At 37.8% G+C, this 27,180-nt stretch overlaps 1 protein-coding gene across 1 annotated transcript in view; it reads left to right on the top strand.

Moving 5' to 3' along the window:
- cubn (cubilin (intrinsic factor-cobalamin receptor)) overlaps nucleotides 1–27,180 on the top strand; it is a 154,874-nt gene that overhangs the window by 94,341 nt on the left and 33,353 nt on the right. Inside the window, exons 34-49 of the mRNA XM_040126653.1 lie at nucleotides 12–125; nucleotides 393–521; nucleotides 656–788; nucleotides 1,624–1,829; nucleotides 7,973–8,154; nucleotides 9,614–9,806; nucleotides 12,568–12,765; nucleotides 12,907–13,053; nucleotides 15,022–15,212; nucleotides 17,758–17,926; nucleotides 20,197–20,371; nucleotides 20,864–21,042; nucleotides 21,511–21,720; nucleotides 22,261–22,401; nucleotides 23,824–24,008; nucleotides 25,497–25,668. Of these exons, the coding sequence (XP_039982587.1) occupies nucleotides 12–125; nucleotides 393–521; nucleotides 656–788; nucleotides 1,624–1,829; nucleotides 7,973–8,154; nucleotides 9,614–9,806; nucleotides 12,568–12,765; nucleotides 12,907–13,053; nucleotides 15,022–15,212; nucleotides 17,758–17,926; nucleotides 20,197–20,371; nucleotides 20,864–21,042; nucleotides 21,511–21,720; nucleotides 22,261–22,401; nucleotides 23,824–24,008; nucleotides 25,497–25,668 (2,724 nt within the window). The remainder of the gene's footprint in view (nucleotides 1–11; nucleotides 126–392; nucleotides 522–655; nucleotides 789–1,623; nucleotides 1,830–7,972; nucleotides 8,155–9,613; nucleotides 9,807–12,567; nucleotides 12,766–12,906; nucleotides 13,054–15,021; nucleotides 15,213–17,757; nucleotides 17,927–20,196; nucleotides 20,372–20,863; nucleotides 21,043–21,510; nucleotides 21,721–22,260; nucleotides 22,402–23,823; nucleotides 24,009–25,496; nucleotides 25,669–27,180) is intronic.

Here is a 27,180-nt window from a genome sequence, read left to right as displayed (position 1 = left end):
TCTGTGGCCAGTCAATCATGTGACCCTGTCCTTCACTGACTTTGAGTTAGAGATGATCAACTCCAATTGCTCCCATGATGCTGTGGAGATCCTGGATGGAGATAACTACCATGCGCCTTCTATAGGTAATTTTATTTTGTTCATGTGTGTGCGTGTGCATGTGCGTGTGCATGTGCGTGGGTGTGTGTGTGTGTGTGTGTGTGTGTGTGTGTGTGAGTGAGTGTGAGAGAGAGAGAGAGAGAGAACGAGAGAAAGAGAGAGAGAGAGAGAGTGTAGTGTGGGTTTGTACATACATTATTTTGGCTAAATGTAACAAGTCAACCGCTTGTTCAATTACTGAAATCACATGTAGCCTTAAATTAATATTAAAATTTAATTTAAATTTTTTTCAGGGCGCTATTGTGGCTTTGAAATACCTCACCCAGTGACATCCTTCAGTAACTCTTTGGTGATCAACTTCTTTACCGACCATTCCATCTCCAGAAAAGGGTTCAGAGCCACCTACTCAGCGTCCACTTCCAGTAAGACACACTGGTCACAGTTCTAGCTGGATACATTTATTACTGCAAATTCAATATCATTCTGTTCTCATGCATACACACTGATACTGACAGGATCTCCAGGAAAACTCATATTTCTCACCTCTTCTGCTCAGGCTGTGGAGGAGATCTGGTTATGGAAATAGGCGCATTTAACAGTCCTAACTATCCAGATGCTTATCCGCCTAATGTGGAGTGTGTGTGGACCATAAGGAGCTCACCAGGAAACCGTCTCCAGCTCTCATTTATGTCAGTCAGTTTGAACATGGAGGTTCATTCATGACCTAGGATACACATATCTGTGATGAAATATTCTAAACTCAAGGTTCCCTTAGTAGCTTTTTCTGGAGATTTCAACAGCATTCCACAACCTTATTCAGTTATGGACATTGCTAAAGCGTCATAAACATGACAGAAATTCTGTACTTCTTGTAACTGCGTATTCCTGTCAAAGATGATCTGTCAGAAATCTGATGATGACCTCTGACATAGGTCAGAAGTTGAGATCTAGTGTTCGCAGATAGCTGATGCTGGTTCTACACTGAAGAACCACCTGCACTTGATCACGTGTTTGTGAAGCAAACTGAGATAAGCCCCCTTATTTCTGGCTGCTGTCTATCTATATCTATATCTATCTATATATAAATCTATCTATCTATCTATCTATATATCTACATATATATATATATATGTATATGTATTGGTGTCAAAAATCCCAATCCATCCCAATCCAGTATTGGTCAGATGCTATTTCCAAAAAGAACTAACTAAATTTTTTTAATCAGATAACTCACTTGCTGGACATTCATGCTGTGATCTTGATGTTATTTTGGAAGCCAGTCTTGTTGTTTTCATTGGTGATATGGCTTTATAAACCTGAACAAAGACAGTAAAAACAAACTCAGCTGCATAGTGAAGGTTGCGAGATGATGATGAAGATGACTGGTGCACATTCTGTTTGAGCACTACATAATTAAATGTTTCATACTTGTTTTATGTACCTATAATTAATTTATGACTGATGTTTTGTATTTATAGGATACTTTATTACTGAATATCAGTGACAGTCTTGTGTTTTGTACAGCATCTTTCACCTGCAGGGAGACTCTGGCTGTCAAAATGACTACCTGGAACTCAGAGAGGGCAACTCCACTGGGCCATTGGTTGGTCGCTTCTGTGGAAACTCGCTCCCCTCCAACTACACCTCTGTGATTGGTCACATTCTGTGGGTCAAGTTCGTCTCAGACACATCAATTAGTGGAGCAGGATTCAGAGCCACTTTCTCACACTGTGAGTGTCTGTGTAAAGACAATTCACCTGACTTGGTATATTTACTTCATAAAACTGTTATTGTTATTTAAATAGTTAGAGTTTCTCTAACAGGAAATATTATAGTAATATTTAATAACATATAAGGGATAGATTAATATCGTTGATGAGAGGTCAATAACAATTTTGTTTTTAAGCTACTAAAGGATGGGATTTGAATTGTTGTCGTGAAAAATTACATGCTGTAGCAAATATGATGCTGTGGCATAAAAACACACTAAACTACAGTATATCAATAAACAAGACAAACTCAAATTGGGGGGATGGGAATGGATACATTAATTAATAATAAATAAAGGTAATTCATCCAATTGAGGCTCTGAAACTGAACAAATTGACCCTCTTTCCTCTGATGCTTTGTGGCCAACTCTCCCAAAACCAATCTAGATAAGTTTTCCCTTACACCAAACTTAATTATCCCCCCGCCCCCCGGTCTTCGCCCCCCCACTTTCCATCATTCCTTTTTTCTTTGTTTATTTTTTCTTAAGTTTTCTTTTCTATTCTAACCTTTCTATTCCTTCTCTTCTTTTCTTCTTTTTCTTCGAAGTACATCTTACATACACCCTCAAGCAGTCGTGTACAAAGGTTCTCTAGAGAACACACCAAAATGAGAGATATTAATGTAACTACAGTACTATGAATTCTGGATGTCCACCAGAGACAGTATGTAATACCTGGTTATCCATCACTTCTATGTACAGACAGTCATAATTTTATACCAACAAAGTCACACATGAGACCTGGGTAATGCAAGCAACCTAATAAAGGAGCCTGACTATTGTAACCAATGGTTACTACTCCTGCCAATAATTATGACATTATATATAATTATTACATATTTAACTAATATAGAAGTCTTAGACCTACAAGCCTTTTTTTAGGCAATTAAATGTCTCAAGAAAATATGAATTTGTGAACTTTTTTGTGGGAGTCATTTTGGCTTAGTCCTTAGCACTGCTGTCTCATAATCAGAAGGTTCCTTGTTCAGTTCACGCTATGGTCTTCCTGTTGACAAAGATGCTCCTGAGACCATTGTCCCCATAATGAAGTTGGTTGATTTAACTCAGAGTGCTGGGAAGCATTGAAACAGATAATCTTAGGCAGACTTTTCATTTTTAGTGTAGAGATTCAGTGAGTTTGAAATTATCCTGTATCTTTTCCAGCAAAGGGGTATAATTGAGATTAAAGAGCTTCTGACTTGGGAAAATATTAATACCTCAATACCTGAAATGGGAGAGCCAAATCATGGGCTGCACAATCCAAAGTATCCTCAGAGAGTGAAGTAAAAATAAGGACAGTGAGAATGGGCATCCTTGTATGGTTCTGTGGTGAAGTATGAAGCTCTGTGAAGTTACACCATTTGTGATTGCTATGGCCCTAGGTTAAGTGTACAGTATTTTTATCCAGTGGATGAAAGACTCTCTAAAACGATTCTCCACAACCAAGTGGAGAGTGCTAAATAGTAATGTCCAATCAACTTCATCAAATGCTTTTCAGTGTCTAATGATGCAGTTATGGTTTTGGTTTGTTTTTGCCGTGATATTTTGATTGGGTTAAATAATCTATTGACGTTATCAGAAGCCTATTTGTTTTTAATCAAACCTGTTGGTGTGGGTGAATCAATGTTTGGGTGACTGTTTCCAATGTGGTTCCAAGGGCTTTAGTAGTAATTTTGATAGGTGCAAGATTGCGGTAACTAGAAGGGTGGGTTTGGTCTTTACTGGGTTAAGCAGCAAGGGATTTTTTTGCTCCTTGCTTTCTGACAACTCCTGCTTCTGTCAACAGCTACAGCTAGATCCTAGATCCTCCCACCGTTTGTCAAAAGATGTAGGGTGAGAAAGTGGCTGTAAGCAGGAGAAGGGGAGGGAGGGGAGGGGAGGAGGAGGGCAGAGGCAGTGAGGGACAGACAGGGGACAGGAACCACCTGGATGCTGTGGTGTGTGTGTGACTGACACCCATACACACACAGGACAACAAAGGACAAAAAAAAACAAAAAAACACAAGGAAGTGGAGGAAACACAGGAAAAACAAAGAAGAAACCAGAGTCACGGCCAGGGCCTTGAAACCATTAAGCAAGTCCTGTTCGCATTCAGCATTACAGATATCACTCAGTGGAACAACCTTTGTAGCAACCCAAGAGGTGGACACACGCAGGGGACCTGCAGACCCTTGTGTCTTTAAGCTTTGGCTATGATATCTAAAACCCAGTTAGAGAGTCTCTGTTTAGACAAGGCAAAACCCTTCATATGCCCTGTATAACAAATTACACATCAAACTTACAGAACCCACACTAAAATACTTAGAACATAAGACCAGACCTTTTGGATCTGGTCCTAAGATAATTTCCTTCTGGACAAAAACTTCCTCCCCCTAGTAACAGAATGAAAGGCCATAGTCATCTTAGATCACTCCCTTAGATGTGTCAGTGCGTATTCCCAATTATTACCATTACCATTACCATATAGTATTACCATTCTAATTACCATCCTTTGAGATTTAATCCTTTACTGCTTTCAGATAAGGTGTTTGTCAATCTTATGACGTCTGAATAAAACCTTATATCAATCAAACAAACAGAGTACTTTATTTTCAAAATCACAATGTTAAGTGTACTGATAACCCAGAGATTAATACGTGCTTTTGTAACTATTATCAGTCTTTGTACACCTACTGCTCACCGGCTAATGCTTCAGCCTTAGAGACCTTTTTTCAAAATGTAAACATCCCCACTATAAGTGCAGACGTAGCAGCTGATCTGGAGGAGTTAATCTCTGCTACAGAAATGGAATTGTCAATCCAAAGTATGCAATTTGCTAAATTGCAGGGTCCAGATGGATACCCTTCGGATTTTTTCAAAAAATGTTCTCATCAATAGAGCCCTCCATTATAGTACCAACATGTTGAACTGTTTTTTCTATTGCTATATACCAAGTGCAACTCTAAATGTATCAACTATTTTGAGTATTTCAAGTTTTCCAGTGTTGGGTGTTTCGCACCTATCAGGTCACAATAGTGCAGGGAACACTAATATGATATGTTGGTATCAGGTGGAAATTAAACAATATCCTTCATTATCCTCCCAAAATATTAAACAGCAGGCTATATAAACCTGATAACATATGTAATCAAGAAGTCTTTTTACTTAACTTACTGTGATAATGTTACATGTGTATTTTTACACTAAATACACAAAACTCTACCAACTCTTGTATATATTGTATCATGACGGTCGCAGAAATAAAAAGTAACCTAGAGATGATAGAAGTATTTAAACAAAAATGCAAAACAATTATTAACATAATTGGCACTAAAAGTTGTGTAACTTAATTAAACTGCCGCAGCAAATATCTTCAAAGCCCACAGGTAGCGGGAATCAGGAGTAATATGATAATGACCTAACAGGCTATCGAACTCTGAGCATACTGTCTTACTTAGAGTGTGTGCATACGACTATTTCCCAGTACCTACCAGTATAAACTGGATTTGTATCTTTACTGCCTCTCGCCTTGGGTGGAGGGATAAATGCCATTAAAATTAATAAATTTCCTTTTTTTTTTTTTTTTACAAAATCCTTTTTAATAATTTGAATATATTATATAATTTAATATACTGAATAATAAGAAACAACCGTGGATTAAACAAAGTGTATTACAAAGGCCCTATATGGTCAAAATATGGAATCAATTTAGCCATCATCTTGCACTTAATGATTTATCTCTTGTAGCACCACCCTGATAGGTATTGTATGTTTACTCAATCAATTATGGATGAGGCTTTTAGCACATGGTTGAAACATGAAAAATATGATCCTTATATTAACAACAGTTGTGGTTCTGTTGAACAGCTAGTGCAAAAATGTAATATTCCTAGAGAACATTTTTTATAGGTATCTACAGATCAGAAAGTTTATTGCCTATAACTCTGACTTCTTTCCTTTGTGTCCTTTCTTATCTCTTTGGACTCAATCTTTAAATATAAAGCAGATACAAAATAGAAAATGAGTATCATCTCTGAGCTGCTTACAACTTAACCACAATAGAAAAACTTCAAAATAAATGCGAGGAAGATATAAATGAACACATTTCAAATGAGTTTTGGCAAAAAATAATACATAGAAGCTACTCAACCTCCATCTGCCTCAAACATGCAGTAGTTCAGTTCAAATGTGTACATCAGCTTCCCTGATCTAAAGTAAGACTGTAAGATCAGAGCAGATTTTGATCCCACATGGGACCGACACAAACAGGGACCAGCTACTCTCATACATTTGTTTTGGATGTGTCCAAAATGACATAATGTTTGGAAACCAGTAGTTATTTATTTATTTTTTGCCACCAGTATATGGACACTGGGTTAAGGTGGGCATATACGACTCATTTAGAAACAAGACTAGGTCAAAACCTAGTATATGGCTGTACTGCCCTTTATCTGTTTGCTTCTCTCCTACTCTCTGTGCTCACATACAGAGCATTTTAATACAGCTGAATTCCCTATAAAGCTGTTCTCATTTACGTTTTTCTGTTTCTGTTGTCAGACAATGGAACAAGTATGAAATAGTGACTGAAACACGGTCGTTTAAGACTACATGTTAACCAGCAGTTACTTCCAAGCCATTTCCAAGCTGCTGCTCTGCATAGATAAAATCCTGGTTTTATAACAAGTTGTCTGACAAAATCACCATACACATAAGTAAAAAAGACAATGGCTGTGCTGTGATTTCCGTTATATTTACTTGTAAAATGATAACTCAGAGAGAAAGTTAGACGTCACTCAATTGACTGCAGCTGCCGTGCAATCAATTGAATGAGACCAGAGAGAGGTAATATTGGCAACTCTCGTCTACAGAAGTAACTAAGATTTGTCCAAGGAGTTGCTAGATTTCTTCATATGCTGTTTATACATATCTGGATATCTTGTTCAGTAGTTCAATAAAAATAAATTTATTGAAAAAAAAAAGACTTACTGTACTACAGCTGTCATCTCTCAGGTCCTGAACAGGATACAGTATTCTGATGTTAGGATACAGCTCCTCTACAGTTGGTTGCAGAGCAAATACTGCCAAATTGATAGACAAATTGATATGAAAAGCTGAAAGCCTCTAGGAGGAGAGGAGGTGTTGGGCAATGAGGTAAGAGCAGATCAATCAAGACTCCATTGGTTCCTCTTGGTGTTTCATATAAAAGACTGTTAACTAATGAAAATAGAAGAAAATGTCTGACATCAAGGTTTGGTGCCTGTAGCGCCACCACATTTATGTGCTGCTGAGGGCTCCAGGTCTTGCTGACTGTCCTGTGGTTCCACATGGTGCCCTACCCTGAGAGGGAGGCATCTGTGATCACTAATTCCCAACGGGAATAATTTGAGCCCCCAGGTGGCATCAGACCAGTATGGTAAAAAGAATCAAATTTTAAGTTTTACTTTTTGTCATTTAATTTATGTTATTTGTGTATTTGTTTCATCCCATCAAATAGTGCAGCTTGGCTCATTGAGAACATAGTTAAGCGTTGGGGACTACAGTCTCTAAAATTTGTAGCTGAGGTTGCAGTAAAAACCTCTAAGCATTGTCCCAGCAGATCTACAGAGATGAAGAGGCAGTCTCTGAAGGGCAGAACATAGCTCTAACTGATCAGTTACGCGGCTATTGGCATAGGCAGTGAAAAGCTAACGCTAGCAAATGCTAACAGTGTACTTAACCTATGCGGTAAGGCGAGTAGTTGAAAAGGAGACTTGGTGTTACCCGATTTTATCAGGTCATTTGCGTCACCCAGGTCATACATTTAACTTTGTTGGTATAAGGTCTCAACCTCCCCTGCATGCATGTGATGGATATCCAAGTACCTCACACCACATATGGTGGTTAGGAAGAATGAAACAGAACTCACCACCATATTATTCCACAAACATATGCGGCAATGATCACTTGTATAACTACTGTATCTTACTGATATAGCTGTCTCAATGTATGCAAGCTGTGGTGTTTACACCTCTGTTTATTCATCTATTGAGTTATGGTAAGTCTGACTAAAAATAAATAAATAAATAATAAGACTCAAATTGAGAGAGAATAAGAAATATAACTTTTGACTTCCTCACTGTTTCTCAGTGTATGGTAATGAAATGATGGGGGAGTTTGGTCAGATAGCATCCCCACTATATCCCAGAATGTACCCCAATAATGCCCACTACCGCTGGACCATAACTGTGGAGGGAGACAGCTACATTCAGATCCGCTTCTTGGACATGGACATTGAGGACCTGTATGACTGCTACTATGACCAGCTCAAAGTAAGATTATGTGTGCTGTGAAATCACATTTTATTCTTTATTTAACCTATTACAATTATAGTCAGAATGTTTGCGCCATTGTGTCTAAGCGTAATGAATTGCATTGTGTTATTTCACATAGTACTTCACTGCAACAGTAATAAGCTGAGTTTTTATTCATTGGCTGATTTAAAATGGATACAGATGCATTAGATTGCATTGATTGATTGATTGCACATCAAGGTATAAATCAAGTGTTTTTCAGTTGATGAGATACACAGCATTAAAAGTAATGTAACATCAGTCTATAGTCAACCCCACTCATTTAAAATTTTAAACTTAACAAGGTAAGCTTTTGACACACTCCCACATATTCTAGTTTGAACAGTTGTGTGAAATGCTGCTTTTGACACAATAGCTCATGACATACTCTGCAACCATATCAGGAGCAACAACTCCAGACTAGTGTGCTTCCGAATAATCTAGCAAATTTGAATTTGTTTCCCCTCGGGGGAGGGTACAAATACCACGTACAAAAAAGGCTTCAGTCCTCTGACCCATTGTATTCACTGTATTTTTCCCCTCAACCTGTGTCATCTTTCTGTTGTACAGTATATGACACTCCAAGTTATACATACTATAGATTTGCCAGCAGAGCTGGATCCCTCATTTTCATTTTATTTGTCCCCAGAGGGCAATTGGTTGTGTAGCAGTAGAACAGACATGATCCCATATGGGTATAAGAGCCCATTTTTCCTGTCCTCACAGAGTTTAGTTGACAGAGAGAAGGGTGAATGAAAGACTTTTTACATCTCGTAACTTTGTCTTAAAAGGGAACCAGGAGATTTGAAACTCCGGACATAGGTTATGGGAGCTGTCTCACCAAATAGAATCTACTTTTCTTAGCAACTGTTTGTTGCAAAACAGACTTGTCTGTTGAGTATCTGTGATTTTGCTGCAGATATTTACCTACCTATTTAGAACATTTTTTGTATTTTACCATGAGAGAAACATGCTGATAAATAAAAGATGAGATAAAAATATATAAAACAGTGTAATCAAAGACTGGTTGATGTGAATTTTAGCCAGCTGTATCAAACAAAAAAGATGCTGCTGGATGTTCTTACAGATCATATTGACTACCCAAGGTCAACCTATATACTATCATAGTCCCCAGACTCAGTGTGCGTTGTCATGTTAAATAATATATATTGTACATAGTATCTTTTTTCTTCACCAGTTAAAAAAATGGCTAACTATAGGATATTGTGCACAATGTCATATAGTTAGCTATTTTTTAATGGGATCACTTTAACTGTGTCTTCTACAATCTTAATGTAATGGTTTTCAAACTCACTGTAACAGTTTTTAGTGTAAATGATGTATAAGAGAGAGATGGTGGTGATGACAGTCCAGAGGAGGTGTCCATTGATATGATGCTATGTTATCGATTCTGCCCTCAATCCTTCTTTCTCTCCAGATATTTGATGGTCCCAGTATTCATTACTATCCCATCGGGACATTCTGTGGTCTGGCCCTGCCACCACCTTTAAGGAGTTCAGCCAGCACTGTCACTCTGCAGTTCCAGACAGATTCAGTGGTGGGAGGACGAGGCTTCCTCGTGGAATGGACCACTGTCCAGGACTCTGGACCACTGCCCACTATCACACCAGGTCAGACACAACAGTTAGTTCCTTTGAGCCATTTTATGTAAACTACACATGTAAGACATGCAAACTGTATGCTACTGCAAATTCAAAAAGAGAAGTGGAGGAAAATTACAAGGAACATGGTGGTATTCCTATATAACACCACTATATAGTATAGGCCTACTAGCACCTGAGCCTACCACCACCTCAGGTGCTCCAGGATGCATTCAGGCACAGTTCAAATTGTAGGTCACCCATGTTTTGGTAGCACGCAGAGTCCAGTACACAATCACTGCAGTTATGCACATAAAACACAGGAAAAAAAGACTTAGAGCGTAAAAATACACTTCAGGTCGCTTTTATGTGCGTATAACTTGAGTCATTATGTGGCCTGTATGGACAGCTGGAAAGATAAAAATAGGAGCTTATCTTTTCCATCAGACATGCATGAGGTGGAACACAGAAAAATGTGGCTGAAATGCTTTCTGTGGAGACATCATTATTCAGCTTGTGTACACACTAAACAGTGCGTGTTACAACTGGATTTATGTGTATTGAGCCTGATATTGTGCCCAAGAGAATTCATGCAAATTTCACTGTGTCTACACCTGTGTGGACAGGCTGCAACAATATAAAGCTTTGAACCACATATTCAACTAGGTGAACACCAGAAGCCTGTTTACAACAACAGTATGTTTAATTTCCACTGTAATCTTAATGTTCATTGTAATCTTAAGGCCAGTTTATACTGGTCTCAAAAAAGAATTTAGAGACTGGCCTTAAGTTTATGCCCTGTACGGTAACGATTCTATACAGGGCATAGCATACCCACGTGGCAGGGCATTGCATACCCACGTGGCAGGGCATAGCATACCCAAATGGCCTACCTACATAGTCTACATAACCTACGTAGCCTACCCAGCCTACGTTGTAGCCTGTCGTGCGCCTCCCTAGAAATGTAACTATACATCGCAGCGACGCAGACTGCAACAACTGTGATTGGTCTGCTTAATCATCCATGTCTCTCAGTGGCTGGGTAAGCACAGAAAATTCACCCTCCTCCTCAATTTGTTCTATTGTTGTACACACATCTCTTACTCCTTTACCTTTTATGCATTGCAGTAATTTAAGTAAAAGTAACTGGTGTTCAACATTTATTAGCTCCAACTCCGACATGATCCACTCAGTTTCCTTTGCCCCAAATTTGGTAGGGCTAATGCATCTTTTCTTATGGGAACCTAAAGTTTTTGTAATTTCATTCATGGGTGTTTAGTTTTGAGATAAAACTGATTATTGCACTATGTATTGATCTGAATAGTTTTAAGGGAATACAAGTAGAAAACATCTGTGTTGGATACAGTAAGCAAGGTAGGGTATTCATTTTAATAATCGCAACACAACATAGTGAAGATATTGGTACTTTAAATCCATTTTCGTTGTTTTGTACTTTTTTAAAAACGGAACATGTGTCAGTAGCATAGCTCTTTTTGGTCTGCTGCAGTAGATGAAACCAATGATAGTCAAACCAATGATACATCTTTCCCAATACATAATGTCCACTTACAATGTTTGTTCACAAAAGTACAAAGCAAAATTCCTTTAAGTGTTCAAGAGCATAGCTATTAAATGAAAATAATGCTCCTAACTGACAGTGCCACCACCCCCAACTTGGGCTAATTTCAAAGGGATATTGATATACATGAGGTCTTGCAACCTATAAGGGTGAATGATTTTTTCTTCAACTGGGTGCCACATGGGCCCTGATGCTATGTTAAGCCAAATGCATAGGGCACAGAGAGTGAAAGACCAATAATATATTTCAAAATTTGGGACATCTTGGCCTCCCCATGCCTTTAATATCGCCAAATACCTAAAGTGGTTCACTACCTTCATGTTAAGATGGGTAAGGAATGTAAGATCCTCAATACTGAATGGTTTCCATTTTGGATTTTAATTTTTTTAATCCCTATTAATGCCAAAATATCATTTGAATTGTAATATTGGATTATTAATAAACTGCATGCAAATCAGAGATTGCATTTTTTTTTAGCATTAAAATAGTAAAAGGTCCAAAACAATGTATTCTTGGTGGTATGTTATTGTCTGGTAAAAATTTCAAATTGCTTAGTTGCAGTTACAGTTGTATGCTGCACATTCTCCTGCAATCCTGCATGTTTGGATAGAAGTATATAGTATGCACCTACTTTATCAATGTGTCATACAAAATTGCTGTCATTTTTTCCTTAAGAGAGAATATTTACTGTATTTCAAGGAAGTCTAGATTAATTTGTGAAAGAATGGTCTACCATCACCATGTATTTTGATTGTGATTGGCCAGCAATGACTTACTGGAATAGATTTGCCTTATACAGCTCACTAAGCTTTACCCTTACTGTAAATGTTTTTTCTCCCTTGTTGTTGTTTTTTTTTTTTTTCATGGTTGAGTGGGATGATGGGTGTGGAATTTGGTTTTCTCTGTTTTGTATATACTGTATGTATATGTGCTTTGACAGCAATACTGTATACGCTAAGGAATTTGTGTACTTACTTGATTATACAGTATGTATACCTTGCTTTCCTGACTGAGTAAAAAGGAAAGTGAAAAGGAAGATTAATTTTATGAAATGAAAAGTACAATAAATTTATTTAACGTTAGAGGTGTGTATCAGTTCACTCTGAACCTAAGGTACAGTTAATTAAGTCAATATCGCATGTGCATCGTCTGAACGAACCAGTGTTTGTTTGTTTTTTTTTCTTTTTCTTTCTCTGGGTGTGTCTGTGTCAGGAGCATGTGGTGGAGTGCTAATGACAGGGGAGACTCCTGGCTTCCTCTATTCTCCTGGCTGGCCTGAAAACTACCCTCCTAACCAGGAGTGTACCTGGTTGATACGTTCTACAGACTTAACTGTAGAGTTTAACATCTTGTCTCTGGACATGGAGGACTACCCCACTTGCTACTCTGACAGCCTTGTCATCAGAGATGGTAAGCCATGAAAGCCTTTTCTGTAGATACCTGACCATGAACCAAACCTGAATGGAGTAACTGGTATATTTTTAATGCTGCGGTGTTTTTGTTCTTCTGGACATCTTGTAATTCCCTTCTTCTTCACGTCTGTGTTCCCAGGTGCGACCAGTCTATCCTCTGTGATGGCCAGTGTTTGTGGTCGGGATCCTCCAGGTTCTCTCCAGTCTACAGGAGAATCCATGTTCATCCACTTCTCCTCAGACAGCAGTGTCAGTGGCCGAGGCTTTAATGCCTCCTACTCCAGAGGTCATACACCAGAGGCAAATTTATAAACATCATATTCTTGTTACTCTCAGTATTCTACAACAAAAAACTCAAGATATGCCAATAGGCATCAGTTAAAGGCAGGAACTGCTCTATGCACTGTGAAGCAGTGACTTACTATACACCATACTATTGTGTGGTTCGGCTATTTTCCTGTACTGATTAATACGCCTTTAACCAGAAAATGGGATTTATAAGGTGCAGTGCCCTCCTGGAGTCTTGTCACAACTGTGAGGTTGCCAGGCAACCAGTGGAGACACCAGGAAGGCACAGCCAAGAAATACAGACAGGTAACAAATTAAAGGAAAAAACCTGAAAAAATTAGTGGAGAAACTGGCTGACAATTCCCCCAATCACAGGGCACAGGGAGTCACTGAATGGTTTGAAGAGTATGAAATCTATGTGAATCATATGCTATGGCCTTCACAGTCACCAGATCTCAGCCCAACTGAACGCCTATGGGAGATTTTAGACTGACGTGTTAGACAGCGCTCTCCATCACCATCATTAAAACACCAAATGAGGGAATATCTTTTGGAAGAATGGTGTGCCATCCATCCGGTAGGTTTTGAGAGACTTGTAGAATCTATGCCAAGGCTCATTGAAACTGTTCTGCTGGCATGTGGTGGCGCAACACCTTACTAGGACACTTTATGTTGGTTTTTCCTTTAATTTGTCCCTCATTTGGATTTCTACCACTTAACTTCCTGTAAAACTACAACTTGTTGTTTTCACACTTTGCTTTTTGTTTGGATTAAACAAAAAAGATATAATGTGTTAATTAGTGAGTTAGTAGTGGGCAGATTTTGAAAACTTTGGATAGAGCCAGACTAGTTGTTTCCCCCTGCCTCTAGTCTTTATGCCCAGGGTGTCTAGACTTTTTATGACAGTCAAAAACAGTAATTTGCCAGGAGCAGTTTTCAGGCCTCCAGCAGACAGTCCAGGAATGTACTAGCCCTGGCCAAGTCCTAGTTTTGGAAAAAGGCAGACAAGTCGTTTACAGTCTTTACACTTAGCTAAGGTAACCGTCTTCTGGCTGTATCTTCATATTAATGTTCAGACATTAGAGAGGTATTTCATCTAACTCTTAGCAAGAAAGCCAATAATAATAATCCCCCCTATTTCTCTTTATACTGTATATATACAGGCTGATTAAATTACATGCTCAACATTTAGCACAAAATAGATGTATTTAATTCCAAAATTATGATGTGGCTAGTGCAGAATGTGTGGCAGCCACCGCTACATCTCCAGCACATTCCATGACCATATCCATTTCATTTCATTGTGAAATTTGCACAGTACTAAAAGAATCTGTTAAAATATACTACACTGTTCTCCAGTTCTATAAAGTTATTCAAAATCTTGAATTCCAATAACTGATTATCATCTCATCATCAGTTGCTTAATGGGGTTGGTGGGAAAGGGAATTAGGGTGTAAGACAGGGAAAAGAGGGGAAAGACAACCAGCCCTTCCAGAGCCCTACCACCTGACACATCCATAACTGGCATCTCAGCAGTGCTATGGTGTACTCCACAACTAATCAATACAGAGTGTGGGCATCATTTGGCCCTGCCCACACACTAGGAGGCTATAGGAATGTGGTAAAGGGGTGGCCACTGTCAGCTGCAGGGTAGACTATAACTAATAGTTCAATAATAAATCACAGATGTTAATATGCCTGGGTCAGGATTTTCACTCAGGTGTGCTCATTCCCCCATAAAATATATAAACAACATAATATAAATCTCAGCTTTTCCATGGGAAAAAGGCTTACATATCTTTCAAGCCGTTGAAAATGTTGATTCCCATTTCTTATCCCATTCTTTTTCCACAAATTTCCTGTCACACTCTATAACTGTCACTATGTACAACAATAATAATTCTATTATTACTAATAATGATCATAATAATTTTCAGTATTCATTAATTCAGTAATGTCTTTTTAGGTTGTGGTGGCCTTCTGCATGTAGACAGGGGTGTGCTGAGCAGTCCCCGCTACCCACAGAACTACCTGCCTGGTCTGGACTGTAGCTGGCATGTAACGGTGACACCTGGCTTCAGGGTTTCTGTCACCTTCCAGAGCCCCTTCCAGATTCAAGGCTATGGAACTGGATGCAGCTCAGGAGACTACCTTGAGGTAAACAACATATGGATAGCAAAATATTTATATTGTGAATAAAAGCTCAAAACCAGGTCCATAGTGCTACAAGTGAAAGTTTAGTTTTGCAAGGTGGCATCAATATAAGATTTTCAATTGGTTATAAGTTTTCCAGTTACTGGTACTATGAACATGTAGTTCTTCAAACTAGTAATTACAAAATACAAACTGTTCCTATGTACAGCGTCTAACTGCTCCATTAACATTAACTAATTATGAACCCTGTTGTTCTTTTACACACGCGTTAACCTTGTGTCAGACATCTGTGAGGAGTGGGGGTTGCTCGAATATGTTTGCGTGGCAGTGTCTTTTATACCAGTATGTATCAGGTATGCATTTGTTTTCATCTCAGTTTCAAACCCACCGCCAAATATTAATTGAGTCAAGCTATTAGTTACCTTGACGCAAAGGTCTGCACCCTCACAACACAGTTCAGATTTGGAGGTATGTGTGACAGCTCCTCTGCAAGCCGCTGCAACTTATGGTTACCCAGACCACCCTTCTCTATCCATGGTGATGCTTATGCATATCTGCGGAGAAGTATAATTCCAGCCTTAATCATCCAGGTCACAGAATATCTATGATAACTAAGTCAAAGCCAATCATTCCAGAGACTTCAGTAGTTCTACAGACCGTAGGGAGTATCAGGTTTGTCCAACTTTTTGGGCCACACATTGAAAACACATGAGGGTCATTGAAGTAAATTGTTACGTGTTGAGGAAAGCATTCATTTCGTAACTGTGGTAACACGTACAATGTATCAAGTGAGAGCAGGGATTTTCCCTGGTACATCAGGGAATGAAAATAGTTAAAAAATAAATGTGATGAGAGTGTGTCCTGCTTTGTCTATGTTAGCACTTCCCAATAAAGAAGTAAATTAAACAAGTGAAACGACACAACCGCACAGTAACTATCCCCCTGTAATATTACATTAGAGAATGCCTATTTTTCTCCCATTTCTACCTGTTTGTCATTATTTCTTGTATACACGGTCCAGTTGCAGTCTTAGCAAAAATACTCATAATAGTTATTTTTTCTGAACTCTTAGTGTACACCAGACAAGATGTTGGTAACTGATTTTAATGTTGTGGCTGATGATGACAGTCACCAAAACTGTCAAATCAATGAGTTACCTATCAGTCCATATGACTTCATGTTTGTATGTAATAACCCAGTGTGAATACAAAGCAGACCAGAACTAAAAGGCAACAACGTATAATTTTGTTTCCTAGATCTGGGACGCATGAACTGAACTACAGGTGTGAAAGCACCCTAAAGTGTGAAATGGAGTTAAACTGCCTGTGAAGGTTTGTCAAGATCACACTCAGTGTGTTTACATGCACTTAAGTACAAGGGTTAGAGTCAGCTTTCTTAAGTAAGGTGATAACTTAAATGTCATGTAAACAACCAGAAACACCTGGTTTCTGTAATCAGGGTAGAGGACTAGAGAAACCTGATTTTTCTTAGAGAGCGCCTATTTCTTTGTCCATATATACAGGTAACCAGGTTTCTAATTGGCTTTTAACGAGAACACGTGCATAACAAAGACTACAGTTAGTGGGAGTGTAACAGTAATGCAAGTGGAATAATGGGAAGGTAATTACATGGAGCAATGTTTTCCTGCATTTGAAGTAATCCCATCCAAAGACAGACTACAACTGAAATTAAAAAGGAAGTCTCTGGAAGTCTAAATAAGATGGAATACTTGCTAAATTCAGACAGAATTATGATGTGAGGAAGCTTCACTCCATCTCTCTGTCCCTCCTCTTACAGCATCAGTTTGCTCCACAGACTAACACACCAAAAAAATTCAGGACGCAGTGTCTTTTGTCACAAATACAATTGAAATGAGTAAGCCATGGTTCCAAAATAAGGCTGGAGGCTTGGGAGAATAACTGAACTGCTGTATATATAAGTGGATTCACAAGAACCAGGTTACTACAGTGTATGTAAATGTGTTCTCAGATTATCCATGTAACCTAGTTTCTCTGATTAACCTGCTTACTTAAGTGCATGTACACACACTGAGTGTGTCATGAGTCCCCTCCTTCGGTGGATTGTTGTACCAGTTTGACAAACTGTAGGTGTCCTCCTTTCCTCTTTCAAATCACCTGAGATGATACATTTACAGTATGTCATACCAGACCAACCATCAGAGGAAAGGACATGCATTACCACCTATTAGCAACTTACAGTGGTAACCTTCCCATCCAGTTTCAAACTGAATTTTTCAAGATTTGATCCCAATTTCCTCAACTCAATTTTGAATGATCCATTCAGGGATTGAAATGCTAGGGAATTTACCCACCAGTTATAGTGTGAATGAAGCCTCTTGGGTGAGGGGACACATCTAAAATGCAGTAATAATTTCTGCTGCGTAAAACTACTCAGGTACAACAACTTTATTTTCTTTTACGATTTACTTCCCTCATTCTGAGGTTTTAGATTCACTATTAATAATCAGCTAGTTAAATTGTTTATTTAATCACTCACAGTAATTATTCACTTGCTGCTGTCTCCACAGCTTAGGAATGGTCCGGATGGTTCATCTCCACTACTGGGGGAACGTCTCTGTCGTTCAAGTCCCCCATCCCTTCTCCAGACTACTGACAACCACCTCTTTATTCACTTTTTGTCTGATGCCAGTAATGAGGCCAGCGGCTTTAAGCTGACTTTTGAGGCCCACAGTCAGGGTAAACCACCACTCTTTTTTGTATTTTATCTGTCACAGTAGAATTCATCATAACATTAACATGATTGGTGTTCATTCTGCAGTACTATATAATGCCATTGAATAATCAATGACTTTATCATTGACCAAGGAATTAAAACCTTATTGTCGGAATTACTGGTAGTTACAGTTAATGGGGTTGAATTGAATGAAAAAGCCCAGATGTTGATGGAGTGTTAGACTTAGAAAAAGGTGGAGTGGCCATCAGGAGTACCAGAGGGTTTCCTGTTGGGCCTCTGCATTGGGCCAGAAGACACTAGAATAGTGACTAGTGGAGTGGGCTGTGTGACCCACAGTTTAGTATCATGTGCCTGTCATCTCCCACACATCTCCCACCCCCAAGTTAATCACGTTCACTTACCCGGCTGGATCCCACATGTTCATTTGCTCCTTGATCATTTATTTTTTTGGAAGTAACTTTTTAGTTTGACACTGAGCCAGCGATCACTGGACTGTTACTGACTTTCTATGACTACTAAAACTAAAATCATGGAGGTGGAGCTAAAAAAAACTCGGAGAAAAGAAATTAAAATCCTGAAAACAAAAGAACAGGAATAGGCTGGTCTGGGTTTAGTTAGCAGGATAAGGTTATTTAGCTCAGTTTTCTGCTCTGGATTCATCAAAATAATATCCTAATTAATCAAGTTACTTATGGTATTTTGTCTTAAAGTATTTATGAGCAATTAAAGTTAATTATGATGGTGCTGCCTTTATTGCTGTACTGTCCAGTTTAAATTCTAATCTTACACTAATACATATAATTCTATATAAATATAGAAAGAGTGGAACTTGAAAAATGCATATACCTTTACAATGTAATACAATGCAAATAGAACTGAAGTATATCAGCGAACTTACTTATTAATGTTCTGGGTGATAGTCTATCACCAGGTGAGTTTTTCGTGGGCTGATCTGAATCAAAGGTTCCAGGTAGATTTTTATTCCCACTCTGCTCCTGAACTGAAAAAGTTCAACAGAGGGAGACTGTCTGGATCCATCCAAGAGATTTTTATAAACTGTGAGGCAAGTTTCCTCAGGGGGAATAGCAGAGTTGAAGGGGGAGTATGGAGGGAGTGAAAGTGTCAAGTGCATAGTGTTGTTCTAAAAACAACGGGAAGTTAATTATTGTAATTGAACTGATGTGGCCCACTTTTAAACACTGTCAAGAGTTGCAGCAGCAGCAGCAGTTGCTGTGACAAACAGATCAAAGATGTAGTAAAGATACTTTAAAACCCATGGTGCCTGATTGCCTCAATTTGCCTCAAAACACACTCCTTCTTCTCAGATGCATAACTCTGAGTTAAAACAAATCTGAACACACAGATATGATCCACATATTTAAAGATTTGTGTGGCTTACTTTTTCTGAAGATATTATCTATGTTGTCCATAGTGAATAAACCACGATGAATCCACTTAGAAATCATAGAAAGATATCATAGAAGAATTTGACTAAGAATCATCACATTTTTAAGTTTTCTTCATTATCAAAATAATCCAGTGATAGTTGTCTGTACTTTCACAAGTGCATTGAAAACAGAAACCGGTAATAGGTAATTCTGCATACTTTTAGTATACTGTAAGTAGTGCTAACTAACTGATTCCATGGCAACTTCATACTTACTGTTTACAACCCAAAAACAATGTGGAAATATGAAAAAGTCGACGTTTCATCTTTCATTTAACTAAAGTTACATCTGAAGTTACAAAGTTACAACTTAAAACATAAATGTTATTTCCTTTTAGGGAATTTTATATTGCTCTTTCACCTTATCCTCTAAATTGCAGGATAACTAATCAGATGAAAAAGTTTCTGTCTTGTGAGATTTACAGTATGTGCTGTTAACATTTATGGTATAGTTGTTTGTCTTTACTGCTTTTGTGTTATTGATGTCTATAGTGCAGTGATGTGTAGCTCCGACTGGGCAAAACTTGATTCCACCTGGAGAAATCTGGTTACTTCCACTGGGGCACTGTTGTCAGATCATATTAATTAGATCAAGTCAAGTTGGTTCTCAAACCATTCTACTTTGAGACAGATAGCCATTACAATTGGATGTTGTGCTCAGTAAGAGACTTTTACTACTGTAAATTCACACTGCCTGGAACTGTTACCACTGTAAGAATCCTTTGATTTAACTAATAACTTTATAAATTTGATTGGCTTTATGAATTTATGTATTTACAAGTTTATCATTGATAGCACAAACGTATTCTTTCTCTCTTTACGCAGCTTGTGGAGGCTTCATGGAGCTCAATGATAATGATCCTCCAGGGTACATAACTTCACCTAACTATCCTCAGAACTATCCCCAAAACATTGACTGTATCTGGGTCATCACTGTGCCCAATGGAGAAGCTGTCCAAATTGACTTTGAGGATGAATTCTACATTGAGCCTACAGCCAGGTACAGCTGCTGATTTCTCCTTTGGCTGTTGTTTAAATATTTTTACATTTATACCAGCTAATTACTGCTTAGAGTCAGTGTTTCTAGTGTAAAGTAAATGGAAACTGAACATATTCTACTCTTTTGTTTTCTAGATTTAATGATAATGCAATGGTATTCATTTGAACTCCTCAACCTCTGAACCAAAGTTATCATTTTGATATAAGCTCAACCTATATACTACAAATAAACTATAATGAAATTAATATGACAACTTGACAGCTCTCTGACTAGTGGGGTCTTCAGTTTGGAGACCTAAAATGGAGTCATGGGCCAGACACTGTTGGATCCTTTTTCTTAAACCTAAACTTTCATTAGGGAAATCTTTTAATGTGAAGTTTAAAAACAATGGACATTTGTATTTACATTTTTTACAATCTATTATCTTCTAGCAATGATTTGGGGATCATAACCTTGACAAGACATGTTTTCAGATATTCATGTATTTCTCAGCTGTGTGTACGACTACTTGGAGCTGCGTGATGGCTCAACATCCAGCTCTGACTTAATTTCCCGGCTCTGCGGCAGTACTCGACCATCTACCCACCATTCAAAAGGTTCCTCCATGCTACTCAGGTTTCGTACTGACACCAGCATCACACACAAAGGCTTCAAGGCAAAGTACTCCGAGGGTAAGAAAATCACAGTCATCACAAACAATCTGAAGATAGTTTACCAAATCAAGGCTTTGGTTTTTGGATATAGATCCAGTCCTAATTATGAGATACTGTATAATTAGTTTGGCCTGACAAGTAAAAAGCATATCCTCTATAAATACACAAACACAGACACTTTGAGCTTCTGAAAATCAATTTTTGGGTTTGTTGTGTTTGCAAATACATCAATTGAAATTCTTATCACAGCACAAGTTTGAGCTGGCACCATTTCATTTTGTACTATCAATGGCTGTTGTCAAAGAAGAGGAAACTTTTCAATTCCTACATAGGTTTGACTACAGCTTTTAGGTTGTACCCATTTCTTCTCTTAAAAAATGGGGAGCTGGTGATAATAGAGATGCAGTGAAAATGATTTTATCACGATTTAAAAAAAGTAAAACTCTAATGGACCTACTCTCATTTTATATCGCCAATCCCTTACAGCAACATGTGGTGGTACCTACATAGGTCAGAGGGGTATGATCTACAGCCCTGGCTTCCCAGGATCCAATTATCCTGACAGCTCCAGCTGTGAGTGGTACCTGGAGGGACCCACAGGGCACTACCTCACCCTTAGCTATGGGAACTTAAGCCTGCAGACTACTCCAGGATGCTCTGCTGACTATGTGGAGATCAGAGAGTACAATGCCTCAGGTTAGAAAACGAGGATCAGTTCAGCTACTCTTTTTTCGTCTTAAAAGCCATGAGCAAAAAATATAATTCTTATCCTGTAGCTATATGATTCCATGAATGTACACAGACACAAGCAAAAAAGAGGGGGGGGACAAAAGAACTGCAGTTCCTGGTTAGTTTTGAAATAAATTATATCTGCATATATCACATATGTGTGTTGTTAGCTTGCTTACATCATTGCAAGCGGTGCACTCGCTGCTCATTGCATCATTTACATATGTAGAATGAGTTTCACATCTATTTGTTAAGTAAATAAGATAGTTTTAGGTATCAGTGTGTTATAAGTAACACTCACATTGTCACCAGTCATACTGTACATTTATTTTCCTGACATAAGTTTATGTTTCTGTATGAGAATGAAATGAAAAAGAAATAAAGGGATGGAAGAAAGGACTGCAGAGGCAAAGGCCGCATTGCTTGACACTGACATGACAAGACAACTAAGATGTAAATCAAAGAACCACTATCAGATAAATTTCTTCTGTTGTACTGTGTATGCAGGGCACCTAGTGAGCCGACACTGCGGCAGTGACCTTCCAGCTTCCACGGACACGTCTGACAGTTTTGCTTATGTCAGGTTTGTCAGTGACACCAGTGGAAATGCAGCTGGCTTCAGTCTGTCATTTGAAGCTAGCGTTGAAGGTACAATGATTATTAGAAAAGGATTTTTGTTGCAGGATCACAAACTGCCTCACAAACATTTACATAATTTTTAAGCATAAAGTACACATGCAATACACAAGTATTGTTACCAGAGATGGTGATAATAGAGAGCTGAAGTCCTGATGACTTTTAGTGGCTAATTGCTGTTCTGTTAGTGTGTAAAGCTCATTAAATCTCTCACTGAGGGTTTCTTCCATTCAGTTTTGTGAAAAAATAAAATGTGTGGGGTCCATTTTCTGTGATAAATTAGCATCTACTGCAGCACTTTATATAAAAATTACATTTGAACTTATCCACGATTTCCACTAAACCTCTCTTCTAATGTCATAAAATGTTTCAGTCTTCCCTGACCACACAACTGGCCTCAGTCTGTCAAACAACTGATCCAACACAGTCTTGGCTGCCAAAACAATATAACATATTTAAAAATTTCTGTCTTGAGTGAACTGCACCACAGACTGCTGAACAATGTTCCAGGGACGGATTTTTAGTTATTATTATTATTATTGTTATTGTTGTTGTTTTTTTTTTTACAGTGTCATTTTTATTTCTCCATACTCATTGTTACCATTTGCTCAAGCCAAGCACTATTTTAACCTTGTATTAACATGCAATTTGAAATTGGATTTCTTTCCTAAAAACACATGCATCTTTAAAAAAGTGTAAATGCATACAAAACTTATCATCAATCCGTATGCAAGTGGATCATCCAGACCACACCTGGAGGTGAAAGCTAAAGATGAGCCCGTCCTTTGCAAAGGAAATTGTCAGACATCTTTACTTGCACAGTAGCTAACTAATGTCTAATACTCCAGGAAATCTAACTTGTCATCAATGTGTAGGATTTATTTGAGGTTAATGTTCCTTTTTATATATAGTATAAGCTTTGTGGGTTGGAGTAGATCTCCCATTGACTGTAAATAATTTTGCACTGACTTTTCTTTAAGTGCTTTCTGCTGTCAAAATTAGACTTACTGTAAACCATACTGCTTTTTGTATTTTTTTTAATCCAGTAAAAATACTAAATATTTTCTGGTTGCAGTGTGTGTGTGCAATTACTTTCTTTGGTCCATTTCAGATCATGGTAAACTGACTACTTATGAATTTTCACAGGTAGAACGACAAAATAAGCAAAGTTAAAGTGTTCTGTTGACATGTGAAAGGACTTTATGATTAGTTTTGACATTTGGTGGACTAAAGAATTGAATAAGTTTAAAAAATAATTGCTACATTACTCAGAATTGAAAATGGTTAGTTGCAGCCCCTGAATATATTACATATATTTGATATTTGCTTGAGGCACACAGAAATAAATAAATGAGCATTTATTCACATTAGAAAATGTGATTTCTCATGTTGAATGTAACTCTTTCTTTTACTTTTCCTCTCTTCTTCTTGCAGCCTGTGGAGGAGAGCTGAATGCTCCCTCAGGAACTATCTCCTCTCCCAATTACCCCAACTTGTACCCACACAGCCGTGTATGTCGCTGGGAGCTGGTGGTTTCGCCAGGCCGCCGGGTCACACTCACCATTAATGACCTACGGCTGGAAGGTTCTGGTTCTTCCTGTGCATTTGACTACATTGATGTGAGTCTCTTTCTGTGACTAGTTCCTTATGTTTCATCATGTTACCTTTTCAAGTTTACTCATTTACACTTTCATATTTATCCAAAAGTTAGTTGGTAACCACAGGAATTTAATTTGTTGTCGTAATTTTTTTTCAAGCTTTTCATGCCACAAATCAGTTCCACTCACCTCAAATGTCAAATCAGCAGCAGATATCTCAGAGCTGACTCAGGGAAATCTTGCTAATATGATTAGTAATTAATAACTTACCTAACAGTGCTTTGACGCAGAAAAAAAATATTTAGTTGGTTAATCATTTACCAAAGAAATGTAAATTATACCACTGGCTGTTTTAAAGGGGTCAGAAAAGTGTTCATATTTCTAGCCGCTGTTTGACATAACTGAATAATACATTGGCTAATCAATCACCTAATGAACTGCTAATGTGTTAAATTAAATTGTCAGTTAAAACCAGATTTCTTTAATTGGATATTTCATAGTGTCCTACTTTATTGTGACTGTTTTTAATCACTATTAAACTTATCACTGCATCTTTAGGTTCCGTGCAATCTGCTTTGTGTAAACCCACACTCCGAACATATCACAGTTGTACCTATATTTACAGCATAAACCCAGTTGAAGACCTGGGCCTGTATGTATCAAACTTCTAATAATTACACTTGTAAATGCTCTAACCTACCAACTTAAGAGTAAAAAAGTTCTTAGGTGAGACACATTTATCAAATGAAATGAAAAATTACTTTTACAGCTAAGTGTTAAAGTAATTTTACGACTAACTCTAAAGGAATTAACAACTGATGCCAAGAGAAGGAATAGTCGATCAAAGATATAGATTGGCCCTACATCTGCCATATTGTAGATTCCTTTAAAAAATTCTTACTGTTTATTCAGTGGTATTTTTTTCTGCAAAAATATATAATTATAATTTTTTTAAAAGTTTGTTTTTTTTGTGTAAAATCTATGTGAATAATTAACTTTGGAAATGAACAACAATGTAATATATTATAATGTATAAAAATATAAATAGGGATGAAATAATAGGAAGTCGGCTGATAGGGAAACAAAATTCTGCTGCAAGACACTCTGTTGTTGGTTGAGAAGTTACGTCAGAGACATCACATAATAAGGACAATTTAGTACCACACTAACAACTACATACTATGAAGATGTTTATCAGACAGGTAACAGATGTGGTCGGCTCTGTTCCTGTACAGTCATCAAGGATTTACTCTTAACCAGCTTCCTCTTAACCAGAGTCCTCTTGAGCTCTCTGACATTGAAGAACAAGTCAGAGCACGTTCGATAAATAATTTTTATTCTTAAGTTTGTGAGTAGGTTTAAAAGTGAAGTATTTGCACTTATCTTTTACTTAAGTCAATTTTTTTTCTTTAAGCATTTTGATAAATATGGGCCCTGATCCGGGAAATGTTGCTGCCTTGCTAAGACCCAGTACCCCTGTGATTCTCTGATAACCTCTGTGTCTTGTAGGTACTAAATGGGTTGGCGCTCAATGCCCCTCGCCTGCGGCGATTCTGTGGTACAGTACCAACAGGCACACAAGTGCACTCCTCTGGCAACACCATGACTGTTGTGTTCCACACTGATGCCTCTGTGTCCAGTGGTGGCTTCATGGCTTCTTACTCTTCTGAGGAACCTGCAGGTTAGATGCTACCTTGGACAATATTAAAACTAAACTACTACCTACAGTATAACATATTAAAAATCTTCGAAAACTTAGCAATGCTGCATACCATCACATTTTCTTACCATCCATATGGTAAGTTTAAGCAGAACTTAAACACGTGTAAAGCAGAAAGTTTCACTTACAGATTCTAAGATTGTGTACTATAAATATATCACTGACAAAACATCAGCTGGTTTGGGGCAACTATGATAAATAAATTCTTTCATGTGTCTAAGACATAATATATACCATTCTGCTGCATTAGTTTTATGTTTTATTGTGTGAAGCAACTCTCACAAAATTTAGCAGTTTTCAAATTGCCGAAAGAGCAGTGCTCTGCTTAGCATGGAGAACAGTGATGGAGTAGTGTATTGTGAATATATAGACTATCAACTAGACACTTGGGGTGTCACTGTTCAGCATGATATTTAATGTTTTGTAACCGCTAAGGAAGCAGTGTGAGAGTTTTAGCTGGCTTTTCAGTTTTAATCAATGAGTCTCGCAAATGGCTCTGTACCAGCCTCAATTAATTATCACTTTTATTTTTTTTGGAAGAAGAAGGAGTAATGTAGTAATGTAAATCCGGCTTGGGGGAGGGCTTTGAGAAATCCAGGTGGATCTAACCCAGTCCCAGCCCATCAGATACTGAAACACAATTTTTTGTAAGATTAGGCATCTACCCCCAGATACCAATCACCAGAGTTCAGTCAAATGCAAAAGACCTGAAAATATTATGTATATTGAACTCGGTTAGGGTACAGCAACATAAACTGCTCACATTTTATTCCTTAAAAAGAAATAGTCTTGACAAATATACAGCAAATACTGTATAATCTCTAGATGGTATACAATCATGCTACAGAGAATAGGAGATGGGAAAATATCCTGCAAGTTAAATTTTGATGACATTTGTTCATGTTTTGCAGTTTTTACTATTCTTTGCCTTTGTTAACTGTCACCACTATTTAAGAAGTCTTTAGGATTTAGGATTAGTTTTTCATTAATCAAAGCCTCTCACTGTCTTGCTATAAAAAAGTAACTGGCAAGGGTGGTGGCTCCGCTTTATTATTTGAAGGTAATTATTTTACCTTGACTTTGGCCTGCTCAAGTTACATCAAGCCCTTCGATGCCAAATTAAGGGGAAATCACAGTGTCTGAGTTTATCTGTCTACAGCCCTCCCAAATACACTCAGTTGCCAGGTTATTAATAAGTACAACTAATGCAGTCTAATACAACAGCTCTGCAATAAATCCTTAATAGGTTCTAATGTTCTAATGTTGAAACTTCATTAGAGAGGTGTTGATTCAACTTTATGGTTATTATGGAGGATGTAATTTGTGTTATTATGGAATTGTAATTGTGTTATACTGAAAGGTGTTTCTAATATTTCCTCTTCCCTAATTGCTGTACACCTGGTTACTATCATAAGTGGTATTTGTCTTTGTATTTTGTAAGTCTGTCTGTGCCTCTAATTACATTTTCATGTT

The sequence above is a fragment of the Xiphias gladius genome, chromosome 5 (genome assembly GCF_016859285.1).
Source record: "Xiphias gladius isolate SHS-SW01 ecotype Sanya breed wild chromosome 5, ASM1685928v1, whole genome shotgun sequence".
NCBI classification, from domain to species: domain Eukaryota; kingdom Metazoa; phylum Chordata; class Actinopteri; order Istiophoriformes; family Xiphiidae; genus Xiphias; species Xiphias gladius.
The sequence above is the reverse complement of the archived record's forward strand: the minus strand, read 5'-3'. Positions and strand labels throughout refer to the sequence as shown.